We start from the raw sequence: 16,613 nt of genomic DNA on the forward strand, positions 1-16,613 counted from the left end.
TTGTGTGAGTTTGGCCAAGTCAATTAACCTCTGAACTGGTTTAATCATTTGTAAATTAAAACACTACCATATTTACCATTTACCGTTCTCATGTTGGACAAATACAATAATAAATATTAAAAATCTTTGAAATAAATAATATTCTACACACAAAGGTTAATAGTATTATTGTAGTTAATTAACATTGAGTGAATGAAACTTTAAATAACCTAGTTTTACTACTCTAGACCTCACATTTTGTATCTTACACTGAAGAATTTGAATTAAAAATCAGTTTTCAAATGATATCCTCTCTCACTATAAAACAGAATTCCCTGGCTTGAAGCTAGAATCAAAAGAAAATAAATATTTCAAGTAATCAAGTACAATGATATGTACAAAATTAATGAAGATTGCACATTGGAGAGAGTCTTTATTTAAAATGGTATTTTCTGTCAAATATAAACTCCATGTTTAGTAAATCATCCCTGAAATAAGCTGCATTCCATATTATTTCAAATATTTTTATTATTACATAACAAAATTAATAATTGCTGGGACTTCCCTGGTGGCGCAGTGGTTAAGAATCCACCTGCCAATGCAGGGGACGTGGGTTCGATCCCTGGTTGGGGAAGATCCCATATGCCATGAAGCAACTAAGCCCATGTGCCACAACGACTGAGCCTGAGCTCTAGAGCCCGTGAATCACAACTACTGAAGCCCTCAATGCCTAGAGCCCGTGTTCTGCAACAAGAGAAGCCACCATAATGAGAAGCCCGCACACCGCAACAAAGAGTAGACCCCGCTCACCGCAACCAGAGAAAACCCGTGTGCAGCAACGAAGACCCAAAGCAGTCAAAAATAAATAATTTTTTTTTAAAAATTAATAATTGCTATGTAGATTTTATTAAAACAAGATGATTCCCAGGTCAGTTGGTAGCTTATTTTAGAGTAATGAAATTTCAGGCATTTCTCCAGATTTTCCAAGAGTCAGCAATTAGATATTACCTTTAAAAATATTGCCAGGAATTAGAAATCATTATACTATTTTGTAAAAATTATTATGCAGAAGGGAGACTTAAAAAACATTATTTCTCTCTGCTGTAAAATGATTTTAAGTAGTATATAATAAAAACACATGGCTGGGGCAATCAATGGTGATGCTGCCCCAGAAAATATTAAGAATTTTTGGACATATACCTCCCAAAACATAAAATAAACAGACTATTTACAAATATAATATTTATGTTTTCTTTTTTATATATAAATTTATTTATTTATTTTTGGCCGTATTGGATCCTCATTGCTGTGTACGGGCTTTCTCTAGTTGCAGCAAGCAGGGGCTACTCTTCATTGTGGTGCGCAGGCTTCTAATTGCGGTGGCTTCTCTTGTGGAGCACGGGCTCTAGGCACGTAGGCTTCAATAGTTGTAGCATGTGGGCTCAGTAGTTGTGGCTCGTGGCCTCTAGAGCACAGCCTCAGTAGTTGCAGTGGATGGGCTTAGTTGCTCTGTGTCATGTGGGATCTTCCCCATCCAGGGATAAAACCCGTGTCCCCTGCATTGGCAAGCAGATTCTTAACCACTGTGCCACCAGGGAAGTCCTATTTATGTTTTCTTATACATACTTTTGAGAACAAAATTATCTCTGTTGGAGTATGGAGGTGATTATTGGAGAAAAGAAAGTAAAATTTCATTCAGATGAGATTTTTACACTACAGGGTTAATGATATAAAAACCACTTTCATGAACTAGCAAAGAGCTCATAGTATCAGTGCAAAAAAGAAATATATAGGAATGGCAGAACCCTCTTTTATGACAGGGAACATTTCTGAACTTTTGTTAAATCACACTGACTATTGGTGCATTCACGTATTTAAAATATCTATCATTATTGGGAAAATTGTTTGTCATCAATTGATTAGGAATGTAAGTCAACTAATATTTATTGAATTCCAAGCAATTATAAGTCACTGTGCTAGGCTTTAAAGAATAAAAATTGTATTAGGCAGGAAAACGAAGTTTGTCATAAATGAAGATTATCAAAATTTGTTCCTCCTATCCACCAATTTTCATAATATAATAGTAATGCTCTGTGATAAAGTTAGACATTGGGCAGCATAAAAATCTTTTTCATTTCTTGGGCCTGCACAGAGGAAGTAGTTAATCTTCAGCTCCCTTCAACACAACTACCACTTGAACACCATCCCAAAATGTGAAATCATGCACCATATGTGTCTGTGTGTGTGTGTGTGTTTCTTATCCCTTTTCAGATTTGTTCTTATTCTCCTCTCTGCTGTCATCCTTCCCCTAACTGAAGTAAAAATGCATTTCTAATGAAGTTAAGTTTGTAGCATCTAATTTTTTCTTGATTTCAAAATGTATTCCTAGGTAAATAGTCACAAAACATTTTCATAAAATTTGTTAAGAACAAATAGTAATAGTTCAGTAAAAATGAAAGTTTACTTCAAAAAGATATTTTTAGTAGGCTTTCATTGGAGACAGTTTTAGGGATGAGTTGTGGTTGTTGAAGATGGCAACCTCTAAATACACTTATATCAGTTCAAAAATCATATATAGGGCTTCCCTGGTGGCACAGTGGTTGAGAGTCCGCCTGCCGATGCAGGGGACGCGGGTTCGTGCCCAGGTCCGGGAAGATCCCACATGCCGCGGAGCGGCTGGGCCCGTGAGCCATGGCCGCCGAGCCTGTGCTCCACAACGGGAGAGGCCACAGCAGTGAGAGGCCCGCATACAAAAAAAAAAAAAAAAAAAAAAAATCATATATAATTTTAGATGTAATTTTATATGTACTATGGACAGAAGGCAATTAAGAATGCCTTTGGTTAATTGTATATTTTTTCTTCTTTTCTGTTCTTGGCTCAGTCTTCCCTATATTTCTAGAGGTGATAACAGCCATGGATGTCTAAGAATAAATTTTTAGGAAATTTTAATTTATTGCCTTCAGGTCTAGATAATTGAGTTTACTAGTCTATAGCACTATACCTGGCAAGTGTATAAATAGCCATAGTTTTATAATTCAGTGAAAGTCCATTATAATACAATTCACTTTCAGGGTCCTTGACTACTTCCTGCTTGACTCATATATTCCCCTTCCAGTCACTTGGGAGCATAGCACACTTAGCCACTTGGCAACAGGCATAGCTTTCTTTTCCAACTTCCAATGCATGAAGGTTTCCCTCCCCACTTCCTTTTCCGGTGCAGTCTCACATATAGTGTGAGTTCAGTCTCTTAAACCTAATTTCTGCTTTTCATTTCTCTCCTGGATCAGATCAGGGCTTTGCCTTTCAGAGATGGGAGTAGTTACAACCCAGAAACATAAGAATGATGAAGAGATCTTCCCTTGTCCTTCCTCCACCATCACTGCATCACTGTAATAGCCCCCAGTGGCTATTTTCTTCCTCCTCATTGCCCACCCACTTCAACTTCTCTAACACACGGGCACCCATGTGTGCATGCACACACATATCCTGTTCCTTGAATGACATATCTACACTGACTTATGTGAACCTAGATTTCTTCTGAAATTTGAAGATATGTTCCAGGTTTTGTAATACACAGTTTTTCACTATTACCCCCTGCCCTTGTCTTTCCTACAAGGTCTATATGTTTTTATGTATTGGAGCCGGAGGTGGGGAATAGATAAAAGAGTTTAGGGCCTACAAATTCTGTGCGGAAAGGCGTTTCAGATTTTTTAATGCCAGGGAAATCTCAAAGTGATTTTGTATTTACTTCTAAATGACAAAGAAATTTCAGCCCATTTTATAGTGAAATCAGACCAAATGGCTAATGGCACTATAAACTGAGACAGGCAGGACTTAAGAATAAACTAGGACTGAGGCCCTCCTAAGAAAAAGAGAGTTTGGGTTGAGGAGAGCTGTAAGAAGATATATTAGCAAGATGTTCATTGTCCTATAACCCTTTATACAAGAGCATAAAGAATTTACCTCCCAATAGTCTGCTACTCTTCTGCTCACTCCTAACCCATCCTTGCACTAAGGTATCTTTGACAGTAGCAGCAAGAATTCCCACCAGGGTATTGGAGTTGGAGTGTTCCATCTAACTGTCCTTGTGAAAGGATGGTTTTGAGTTTTTAAGAACCTGTCAGCCTAAGTTGGAACTTCAGCCATTATTCCTCTGCTCCCACCTCCCAGGAAGCATTGTTATACATTGCAACGTATGACAACATGTTTCCAGCATATTCTGGATAATATACCTCTGGTGCCTAATTAACTTAAAAGACTTATAGGTGGGCCAAAGATATAATATGCAACATTATTTCTATGGGGTAAACCAGTCTGCTTTCCAAAATAAACTTTCGGAACACATTCTTCATTATTTGAAGTTAGCCATGTAACAGTTCAAATTATGTGCCTAGAATTGTCTTAACTCCATTAGAAATGATCCATCCAAAAAAAAAAAAAAAAAAAGAAAAAGAAACGATCCATCCTCACACAACCTATGGAAGATATATTAGTCTGTTCTTTGGAATGACTTGAAAGGAATATGTTTAACTGTATTATCATAAAATGGGCTCCCAAATAAAATTGTGGTTTGTTTTTAAGTCAATTTAGGCAATGAGTTTATGTCATGATACTTTTCAGCATAAAGACATTTGGAGTGGACCATCTATTGTACCAGGTCACTTGGGAGTTTTAAGTTGCAGCAGGTTAGAAAACAATAAAATGAGAGGACTCACCTTGCTTTTAGTTCATAAAACATGAAATAATGTCAAATATTTACAGATCTGATCCTGCTAATTCTCCATCAATTTTATTCATATTATCACCTATTTAAAAATATATTGTAAATATGTGACTATATATAATTTTTAGCTGACTTGGGGATAATACCTTACTAATATAAAACAAAGTAAGCTCAAATATTCATTTTTCAAATACTGTTCACATGTTCACTTTTAGTTTTATATATGAATGTGTACCTCATATGAGCAGTTTAATTTGTACTTTTTAAAATTAATGTGGGTAGGGCTTCCCTGGTGGTGCAGTGGTTAAGAATCCGCCTGCCGATGCAGGGGACACAGGTTTGAGCCCTGGTCCAGGAAGATCCCACATGCCGCGGAGCAACTAAGCCCGTGAACCACAACTACTGAGCTGGCGAGCCACAACTACTGAGCCTGCATGCCACAACTACTGAAGCCCACACACCTAGAGCCCATGCTCTGAAACAAAGAGAAGCCACCGCAATGAGAAGCCTGTGCACAGCAACAAAGAGTAGCCCCCACTCGCCACTACTAGAGAAAGCCTGTGTGCAGCAACAAAGACCCAACACAGCCAAAAATAAAGAAAATAAAATTAATTAATTAAAAAAATAAAATTAATGTGGGTGAATTCTTTTTTAAAAAAAAATATTTAATTATTTATTTATGGCTGTGTTGGGTCTTCGTTTCTGTGTGAGGGCTTTCTCTAGTTGCGGCAAGCGGGGGCCACTCTTCATTGCAGTGTACAGGCCTCTCAAAATCGCAGTCTCTCTTGTTGTGGAGCACAGGCTCCAGACGCGCAGGCTCAGTAGTTGTGGCTCACGGGCCTAGTTGCTCTGCAGCATGTGGGATGTGGGATCTTCCCAGACCGGGGCTCGAAGCCGTGTCCCCTGCATTAGCAGGCAGATTCTCAACCACTGTGCCACCAGGGAAGCCCCTGTGGGTGATTCCTTAAAGTGGATTTTCTAAGAACAAAAACAATTGTGATATTTTATCACTGCATTTTTTAAAAATTACATTTAGACTTTGGAATAAAGTTTAAAGACAGTAAACTAAGACCTGAAAAAAAAAATTGGCTGCTAAATTATGTAGCTATTTTGGACAATAGTTTATTTTTTTGACCTTAGTAATTTTATGTAGAAACTTTAGAGCTTTGTTGTTTATTAACCTTCAGTGTGTTCAAACCCACTCGTAACTATTGTAATAGATTGTTTTTTTTTTTTTTTAACTTACAGTAATATAATCTCTGGTTTAAAAAAATGAATTGAATTCAGGTCATATTCACTTTTGGTTATATATCTTTTTTTAAATTAGCTGAATCCTGCTTTTTATAATGAACATCTAATATTTAAGAGTTAGGTGAGGGCTCCCCTGGTGGCGCAGTGGTTGAGAATCTGCCTGCCGATGCAGGGGACACGGGTTCGTGCCCCGGTCTGGGAAGATCCCACATGCCGCGGAGCGGCTTGGTGCGTGAGCCATGGCCGCTGAGCCTGCGCGTCCGGAGCCTGTGCTCCGCAATGGGAGAGGCCACAGCTGAGAGGCCCACGTACCACAAAAAAAAAAGAGTTAGGTGAGTCAGAGAAATCAGTAAGAAATGCCCTATTCCTAGACTAAATTAGCCATCTTGAGACATTATAGAAAATTTAGATGTACTTGAGTTTGCTTTCAACTATGTGCCCTTCCTTTACATTTCTTGATTGTAAAATTTTGGGTAATGCACGTACAGGACCTAGCACAATGCCAGGAATACAGTGAGTACTCATTTTCCCTTCTCCTTGGGAACCTATAATCATAACTATAAGAACAACTCTAATATTTACTTTGAGACCAAGACTAACAATGAAAAATGAAACAATAATAATATCCCATCTGTACAATAGTGAGGGGAAGGAAATGATGAAAAGCCATTTTCAATAGAGCTGGAGAATATTATAAGCCACTTACACTTATCTGTCATTTTTCTGAAATACCAATTATTCTTTCTAGTTTTGAATCTACTAATGATCTGCAACTATTTAATGTTTCTGTCTCTTTTATTATTGCATTTCTTATATGAAATATGTGACACCACTGAGATTTTGAAGAAAAACAACACACAAAGGTATTAAATCATGGTTAAAAGGATTGACTAAACCCTCTAATATTATGATTAAAACATGGAAGGGTTACACATTTTCATATACCTAAATGTTTTCAGCTATGGAAAAGTAATTAACCATGGCATCTGCAATGAGTCACCAAGGCCCTTATATTTGTGCTTCTTTTTAAAATAGGCAAAGGAGAATTATTAGGGAAAGAACAATTTTACTGGCTCATAATTTATAGAAAGACTAGTATAGATCAAACGAATTCAGTGATTGTGTACAGTACTCTAGCCATTTGTAAATGAGATGGGTCTCTAGATCATAAGAAACCAAAGACACCATTTTTCACCTAAAGGGATGGAGCCTGCTCCAGCAGACTGGATTAGATATGTCTGTCACCTGTTTTGTGGCTGTGGATCTTAAAAGAATCAATCAACTTTTCTGTGATTTATTTCACCATTTTTGAGGTAAGTCAAGCAGAAACTATTCCTGAAAAAGGGACATAGCAACAAAGTCCTGTAATATGTTCCTACTTCCTCAACTTCCCACCATCCAATAAATTAACATAAAATGAATTTGCAATTACTCATGGGCATATCTTAAGGCAAATGGATAGATCTTCCCCTTCTTCCAATTCCTTACAGACTGCTTTGCTTGATTACTTTACTACTTTTTTGACAATGACAATGTATGAAATCAATTTCCTGTTGATTATCTTAGCTTCCTAGACAATTCAGATAATTAAAAAAAACAATATCAAAGGGAGATTATCCATGGCTGAATTTTTTTTCCTTTTTTTAATTGAAGTATCCTTGATGTACCATATTATATAAGCTACAGGTATACAATATAGTGATTCATAATTTTTAAATGTTATACTCTATTTATAGTTATTATAAAATATTGGCTATATTCTCCACGTTGTACAATATATTCTTGTAGTTTATTTTATATCTAATAGTTTGTACCACTTAATCCCATACCCCTGTATTGCCCCTCCCCAAACCATTAGTTTGTTCTCTATATCTTTGAGTCTGCTTTTTTTTGTTATAATTACTAGTTTCTTGTATTTTTTAGATTCCACATATAAGTGACATCATACAGTATTTGTCTTTCTCTGCCTTTCTTATTTCACTTAGCATAATGCCCTCCAAGTCAATCCATGTTGCTGCAAATGGCAAAATTTCATTTTTTTAATGGCTGAGCAGTATTACATTTTATACATACATTTTATACATTATAATGTGTGTACACACACACACACACACACACACACCCCACATCATCTCTATCCATTCGTCTGCTGATGGATACTTAGGTTGCTTCCATATCTTGGCAATTGTAAATAATCTGCTGTGATAGCTTTTTAAATTAGTGTTTTCCGTGCCTTTATTTCTTATGGGCTATAACTAACTTGTGATCTGTAATTATAACTAACGATAAAATAATTTGGTTGACTACCAAAAAAACTCCAAACTGTAAGAAATATTTAGTAAATAGTTTATATGGAAGTATAGAATTTAGATCTAGCAAAGACCTTATTTGGTTCTACAAATATTGTTATGGTTGAATGTTTTTGTCCCCTCCAAAGGTCATATGTTGAAATCCTAACTCTCCCATTGTGAAAGTCTTAGGAAGTTGGGCCTTTGGGAAGTAGTTAGGTCAAAAGGGTGGAACTCTCATGAATGGGATATGTACCCTTATAAGAAAAAACGCTAGAGAGATGATTTCTCTCTCAGCCATAGGGGATACAAGGAGAAGATGGCCATCTGAAGACCAGGAAGAGTAGCCTCATCAGGCACCCAGTCTACCAGCTCTTTGATCTTGGACTTCTCAGGTGTCTGAACTGTGAGAAATAGATATTTGCTGTTTAAGTCACCCAGTCTAATGGTATTCTGTTATAGCAACACAAATGGAACCACCTTTTACAGGTAAGAAAAATGAGACCCAGAAGAGATTAAATGATTTGTGCAAGACCGCTCAATGAATGTGCTGGAGTGGTAATTAAAACTCAGTTTCCAAATCTGTAATCTAGCATTCTATCCACTATAGCATTTGTGATTTATTTATTCAGCAAACATTTCAGGGCCGCTTATATTAAGAAGGCACTGCTTTAGAGATTGAAGTGAGGAGAGGGGAGAATATATAAAATGATTAGGAAATTCCCTGTCCTGGGGAGCTTACAGTTTAATACATAACTTAAAGTAGATCCACTAGTTACTGTATGGCCTGTTAGAATGTACAGGTATTTAAGGAAGGTGACCAGGACATGGAATTTCAGAGGAGGGAGAAGACTTCTGGCCAAAAGATCACAAGGAAAGCCAAGGGGAGGATAATTTTAAGTTGAAGGATGGGTATGAATTCCACTGGTAGTATCAAAGGGAGGGCTTTCTTATCTGTGATGTTTTTTAGTTGAAAACAACAAAGGGGAAGTTGAAGAAATTGGCTAGTAAAACACAGGAAAGGGGCAATTCTGTATGTCCAGAAAGCAAAAGTGATGGGTAGATTTTTCAGGGTACTCCTTTCAGGATGCATCCACTCACATGCACATCCTTGGGCAACTCCACTTGTAAAGACAACTCCTGGAAAAGAAACTGTAATTGGATAAGAGAGAACAGGGAAAACTGACTAAAAGTCTGACTACATTTATACAGAATGAGAGAGATACAGTGACTTGAAAAGGGAAATCAGGGTACTGTTACCAAAAGAAGGTATCATAAGATAAACCATAAATATGCGTGAAACAAATAAAGCACAAACAAACAAACAAAAATCAAAGGCCCACTTCAGAATTTTATGGAGTGTAAAGGAAAAAAAAAATGAGGTATAGAGAAGGAAGAGTAAGTACGGTCAATAGAATGTTAGAGTAGCCTCATTTGGCTAAAGCACAGGATGAATAAATTACATCAGAATGAACCAGACTTTGGCTTGCTGCTCATCTCCATCTTCTTTTTCATACACAGCCTGCACCATACCAATGAGTGAATTACTCTCCCCAGTTTACAAGTTTTTAAGGTGCATATTGATTTGAGAAACAGTTGACTCAAGGGACAGGAAAATTTGAGACAATGTTTATGCCCACGAATGAGGGATGGGACTACTCTCTCCATCTATTAGCAATCAGATTCTTGGCACAAACAATATAGAGCCTGGTGTATTTCTCCCTCAACCTTAGGAAGATTGTCTGGCTTTGGCTACATGACTAGAACAAACAATTTTTCTTAAGGAATATGCCAAGGAGATTCTGTCCACCTGAGCCAAGCTGTAACTTCTTCCATTGCTTCCTCTATCTGGGCATTCAAGCAGGGGAGGGAACAAAGCCGTTCCACTGGGAGCATTTCTGAAAAGCATAGAAACTATAGAGGTGCACACCATTTTCAAGTGGTAACATTTAGAGTTTCCTCCTCAAATAATCTATTGGATTTGCTCCCTGATTCTTCTCCCACTCCCCACCCCATCTTTGCTCTGAGCCCAGTGCCAAATAATTTGTGTGAGCTTCACTTTCTTCATTTGCAAATGAAGAGTTTGGATTAAGTTCTCTCGTAAGGGTTCTTCTTAGGTTATACTTTGATATCAGATTGAAAAGCTTGTTTGGGGTCATGTTGAGAAAAGAGTTGACTATTTTGGACTAAGAAGTTTGGTCTTCAGACTGTAGATTATGAAAATTAGGTACATGTTATTTGAAAGCAGAATCATAGGCTTTATATTTTATCTCTTCTTGGCAAATGTATAATTTGGAAAGGTATTTTATCTTTTAATCTACTATTTTATTTTGTAAAATAAAGAAAATAATTTTTTTTCACAGTTAAGTGAAATAACTCAATATTTTTAAAAATATAATAGTAAGCAGGAAGCACAGAATTTTTTTGCAGAGTACAATGGCTAAGGCACGCAATGCAATGATGAACTTGGCAGTGCTATGCTTGACAGAATGATTGATGTAGGTATTCTCTAAGCTACCAAATCTAGGTATTACTAACAAATGACAAAACAGAAACTCTACAAACAATAATGATAATACCAAAAATTATAACTATAGCAAATAAGATAGAAGATTAAATTTTTTATTTTAATTATATATAGCATTTACTGGACACTCAGTATGTGGCATTCTTTGTTTTTTAGCTTGCTTTAAGATGTTATATACCTGAAATCAGGTAGTCTTAGACTTAGACCCAGGGTCTATTTTTCAGCTCAGCCATTGCCCACTATCCATTGCTTAATCCTTCTTCAAGTGAAATTTCTAATTAAGGAAAAATATGCCTTTAAAAGTATGTATTTATACATACATAAAATACGTATACATATTATGTATACATATGTATGCAAAACATTTCTATACATATAATATGTTGATTGGGGTCATGTATAGTTACAAACAGAAACCATAATAGTTTTAGAAAGTATTTCCTTTTTCTCTTTTAACAAGATATCCTAAGGTATGTAGTTGCCAATATTATTTTAACTGCTCAGTGAAGCCATCCAGAACCCAGTCTGTTTCTAACTTTACTACAATATCCTTAGCATGTTGTATTTTTCCCTTGTGAATCTCCCTTTGTGGTTTGTGATCAGAATATCAAGTCCACTAGAGAGCAAAGGTGCCATGGAAGTCCCAAAGAGGAATACCCAGTCTAGCCAAGATTGACTGGATGAGAAGGGTCTTGATATCAGATATAAACTCTAGTCCAATGAATAAGAAAACCCTCCTTCTGTGTTAGGTCTCAATGGCCAGGACATAGATGCTGGAAGCTGCAAGGGCAGCTAGGGAGGTAGGGGACTAGATTGTATAACAGTTTCAGACAATTGTGATCCATGTCCTAGGTCTAAGAATGTTTGGGCCTGAAATTAAATCAAGGTTCTAAATTTTAAAAATAGAGGAAAAAATATTGGATAGCCAACCAGCAGAATTTTCCATAATAAGGATAGTGGGTAAATAAAATTGCCTTACATGAAAAGTGCTATGATAAATTGTGAAGGATGATAAAGTATTTGTGAAATATGAGGCCAAGAAAGACCTTCCAAAAACAAATGTGGCAATTCATTTTAGTTAACGAAAGAAAGTTTATATTAATTCTCAGAAGCTTCAGCAGGTTTTTGCATGGCAAAAAAGATATATCCAGTCACTGAATGAATAGACAGTCATTTTTGTTGTTGTTGTTTTCTTAGGTAAATAAACTTTTGAGAGGGCTAATGTGGTATTTTTGTAGTAGAAGAAATGGTTTAAGTTGATAATGTATTTTCAGGGGCAAGAATCATCTTGGACTACAAAATGTGGGCTTATCCATGTTATATTAGGTGAGTGATTCTAGCTTACTTTAGTGGACAGACTACATCTGTTGTTCTATAGTTAGCATTTTCTTGGGCTGCCAGAAAACATCTCATCACTTGGCATGTCCCACATATTAGACAGAAAGAAAAAGAGGAGAGAGGTGGAGTGCAGGTGATGAAAGATCTGTAGACTCAGAACTCGGCAGAAACGACAGCTGAGAACAGTCAGGAATGGTGACTGCTCTGCAGTTGTATTGAATTAGCAAGGGTAGGCATGTTTTCTGACTGGAAAAGACCAAGGGAGGAAAACAGAACTTCAGAGTTTCAGGATTTCTAATTTTTAACTAATTCAGTGTGATGTCAGTAAGTCTAAGACCCATGGAAATGCGGAGCATTTGGAGATGTAAACAATAGGTAATTGTTGATATATGCGATCGTGGTTTCAAGTGACTTTCATTTCTGAGTGTTCCACTTCTCTGACTGAAAAGATGATTTTGAATTTGGAAAATAACATGTGCAAGCTCCTATCATTTGTTTTCTGCTATCATATTATATTGGGTAGAAAAGTAAATTGATACTATTGACTAAAATATATGAGAAACTTTGGAGAGTAAGAATTTTGATAGTTCAGTTAAAAATAATATTTTGTATGCTATCTTGCTCAGGCTGTGCCAGCAGATTAGAGGCAACTGAAACAATGAATATGGGAACTTCAGAAATGTAGCAATGTATAGTTTTCAAATATATTTACTATTTGTGTAAAAGATGTTTGTGTTGCATATATGCACACTCACATAAGGCTATTTTATGTGGTCATGGTGGTGCAAATAGATTGATAATGAATTATAATTTTGAGATTCAAAAGGATTTGAAGAGAATATGATTTTTGTAACTATTACAGACATCCTATTTTCTCTATCTTTAATTCTTTGTCTTGGCTCAATTACCCTAATATGTTTGAAAAGATCAGGGTTTTAGAAATGTTTATTTATATTTTTATAAGTATTTTGATTTATAATTCATTCTTCCAAGTATAAGAATATGAAGGGCCTTAGATAAATCTTCATAATTTAACATAATTATCTTTAAATATGAAAATAATCTTTGATAAATTCACAGTATTGATTTTCTTACCTGTAGCCCAGTTTGTTTTTCATTAGATTATAATGAGAAATGTACTCAAAATTATTATTATTATTTCTATAATAATAATAATAATAATTTAAAATACCTGAAGTCTTTCAAACATTGCCTGTAGTTAAAAACATCTGCACATATTTTATATGGCAGATACATTATTTTGATTCATTTTATAAAGGTAGTAAAGCATTAATATTTGTATAATTCTTTTTCTTTTAACTTTTTTATCACCCTACTTATCTAAATCCAGAGTAACTTTAAATAACTGAAAAACCTTTTCAAACCTTGAAGACATACTAAGTGAAATAAGCCAGTCACAAGGGCAAATATTATACGATTCCACTTGTATAAGATACCTAGAGTGGTCAAATTCAAAGACAGAAAGACTGGGAGAAAGGGAGAGTGGGAAGTAAAAACAAAAAAAGTCTTTTTAGCCATGCAATGAGATACACTATGGCATTTTAGTATGACTTCAGTTCGAGTACCATGTGTCCTTTGCCGTAATAAAGACTTCATTCTAAATGAAAAACAAAGAACGCATGTAAAACACTGAGCACTGACTGGGTGGACAATTATTATCTTAGTGAATGTTATCTTTTATTATTATGGGCAGTAAATGTTTCAGAAGGTCAAAAGAGCAATGTGAAATAATACATGTTTTAAATGGCTTCATGAGTATGTTTATGACAGATCAAATTACGTACTTAAAATATTTTCCAACATCCTTTATTAAGAAACTGTATTATTCTAGGAGGAATTGTTGATAAGGATCTTCGTCACTACCTCAACTTAAGATTTCAGAAGGGTTCTGTGGACCACGAACTTCAGCAAATCATTCGTGACAACCTCTACCTCCGCACGGTGCCATGTGAGTAACAGGCAATTTTTTTTTTTCCTATGGTAACAGATAAATGTTCACTGTGTATTCATTGGTTAATTTAAAAGAAAAGTTCAATTGCACTGGTTTTTTAAATGGTGGACTTTTGGAATAGACAATTTATTTGAGATATGGAAGTTTTAAATGCAAAAGCTTGTAACTACAGTTATGTGGTTTATGATGATGTCATAGTCAGAAGAGACATGATTTTCAAGCTATAAAACCTAACTTCTCAAGTTAGTATGGAGAAATATTAATTCTAGTCCAGGATGCTGGTGATTTCAGAATGAATCATAATTGGGGTAGAACTCCACACAGGGAGACAAGAGAATGCAAATTCAATTCATTAGCTGAAACAGCCATTTCATAGATGGAATGTACACAGTAACTCCCAATCTCATCACTGGTTTGCAGCAGGGGAGTCTTACAAGTGGAAAGGAAATTATGCATTGGAAAGTAAAGTTAAATGTTCTGTAACTCTGAGAAAGTGATAATGTTGAGTGTTGGGCACAAATTTCGTAATATACAACCTATAGAAATTCACAACAATCCCTGATTATCAGCAGGTGCTACTTCAAAAGAGAGGAATTGGTAAAATGATAAAATTCACAAATCAACTTTTTAGTACCTGCTTCAGCTCATTTGAGAATCTTCTATTTACTTTAGGACAATTCAAGGACGTTTCAAGCCAGGTCCTAGATTCTAGATAGATATCAAAATCAATTTCCTTCAAGGTAGATTCCATGATCTCCAGAAACTTTCCAATCTCTCTGGAAACTGATCTGTGAGTGTTGTGTGTGTTCTTTTTGTTTTAGTTTTGTTCTAAACTTTAATAAACTCAAAGATGTGGGCAGTGGAAGGTTGATATTAAAGAAAAACTTGGCTGAGATAAATGAAACAAATAAACCATGTATATATATACATTTACATACATATGTGTGTGTGTGTGTGTGTGTGTATATATATATACAGTTTCTGGTATTGAACTACCAGAACTATGTGAAAGGTATGGATTAATGATGACTATACCGAAATACTGAAAACACACAAAGAAGTGAAATGGATAATTCAGCATCCAACCCTTTTCACCTACACACATCTTAGGAGGGGTGGCCCTTCCCACTGTTGGCACTAAATGTTCATCAAAACAAAAATGCCAGGGTTCCACTATCAGATATCCCTACATGCGAATGCTTATTGATTGACATCTTGTCAGTCCAAATGCTACCTCTGTGAGTGTGTGTTAGTTAAGTGAATAGACTTTTGGACTCTGAACAGTATGGACGTTCCTTAAAAAGCTAAAAATAGAACTACCATATGACCCAGCAATCCCACTACTGGGCATATACCCTGAGAAAACCATAATTCAGAAAGATACATGCACTCCGAAGTTCACTGCAGCACTATTTACAATAGCCAGGATATGGAAGCAACCTAAGTGTCCATCGACAGATGAATGGATAAAGAAGATGTGGCACATATATACAATGGAATATTACTCCGCCATAAAAAGAAACGAAATTGAGTTATTTGTAGTGAAGTGGATGGACCTAGAGTCTGTCATACAGAGTGAAGTAAGTCAGAAAGAGAAAAGCAAATACCGTATGCTAACACATATATATGGAATCTAAAAATAAAAATGGTTCTGATGAACCTAGGAGCAGGACAGGAATAAAGACACAGACATAGAGAATGGACTTGAGGACATGGGGAGGGGGAAGGGTAAGCTGGGATGAAGTAAGAGAGTAGCATTGACATATATACATTAGCAAATGTAAAATAGATAGCTAGTGGGAAGCAGCTGCATAGCACAGGGAGATCAGCTTGATGCTTTGTGACCACCTAGAGAGGTGGGATAGGGAGGGTGGGAGGGAGATGCAAGAGGAAGGAGATATGCAGATATATGTATACATATAGCTGATTCACTTCGTTATACAGCAGAAACTAACACAACACTGTAAAGCAATTATACTCCAATAAAGATGTTAAAAAACAACAACAACAACTAGAAGTTGAGAAAATGATTTCTTAAGCTTATAAGTTTGACATTAGAGTGATGGGCAGAGGAAGATGGATTAAAGTAAGTGACTGAACTATGTATAAGGAAACGGGTGGATGCATTTTCAAAACTGTGATGTTGTCAGTGCAGCTGTGTGAATTTATATTTTGTGACATGAAAGAAAGGAGATCTGAAATACTGAATAAAGAATCCGTGTACTTTATTACGTTTAAAAGCTGAGGGAAATAGATAAGAGGCTGACATTCAAGAATACCTGTAATAAAAAAAGAATACCTGTAGTCCTTGCTAAGGTGATGATGTAAATAAGAAGTCTTAATTAAATATGAAGATAATAGGAGTAAATTTTGCATTAGTTAATTAACTTCTTGAATAAGTCATCTCTCTTCAGAGTTCCAAAGAAATACTATGATGGAAAAATACATATAAAAGTAAAATAAGTAGGCTTATATGAGTAAACATAAAGAGGTTCCTGATGTGATTTTTGTACAAGGTCATAACTTCAATTAGAA

The 16,613-nt window shown here is 35.8% G+C and overlaps 1 protein-coding gene across 7 annotated transcripts in view; it reads left to right on the plus strand.

The window, feature by feature from the left end:
* MAGI2 (membrane associated guanylate kinase, WW and PDZ domain containing 2) overlaps window positions 1–16,613 on the plus strand; it is a 1,353,221-nt gene that overhangs the window by 371,835 nt on the left and 964,773 nt on the right. For all 7 annotated transcript variants that reach the window (XM_067042757.1, XM_067042759.1, XM_067042752.1 and 4 more), the window contains exon 2: window positions 13,959–14,075. In XM_067042757.1, the coding sequence (XP_066898858.1) occupies window positions 13,959–14,075 (117 nt within the window). The remainder of the gene's footprint in view (window positions 1–13,958; window positions 14,076–16,613) is intronic.

Source organism: Kogia breviceps, chromosome 9 (assembly GCF_026419965.1).
Source record: "Kogia breviceps isolate mKogBre1 chromosome 9, mKogBre1 haplotype 1, whole genome shotgun sequence".
Taxonomy (NCBI): Eukaryota; Metazoa; Chordata; class Mammalia; order Artiodactyla; family Physeteridae; genus Kogia; species Kogia breviceps.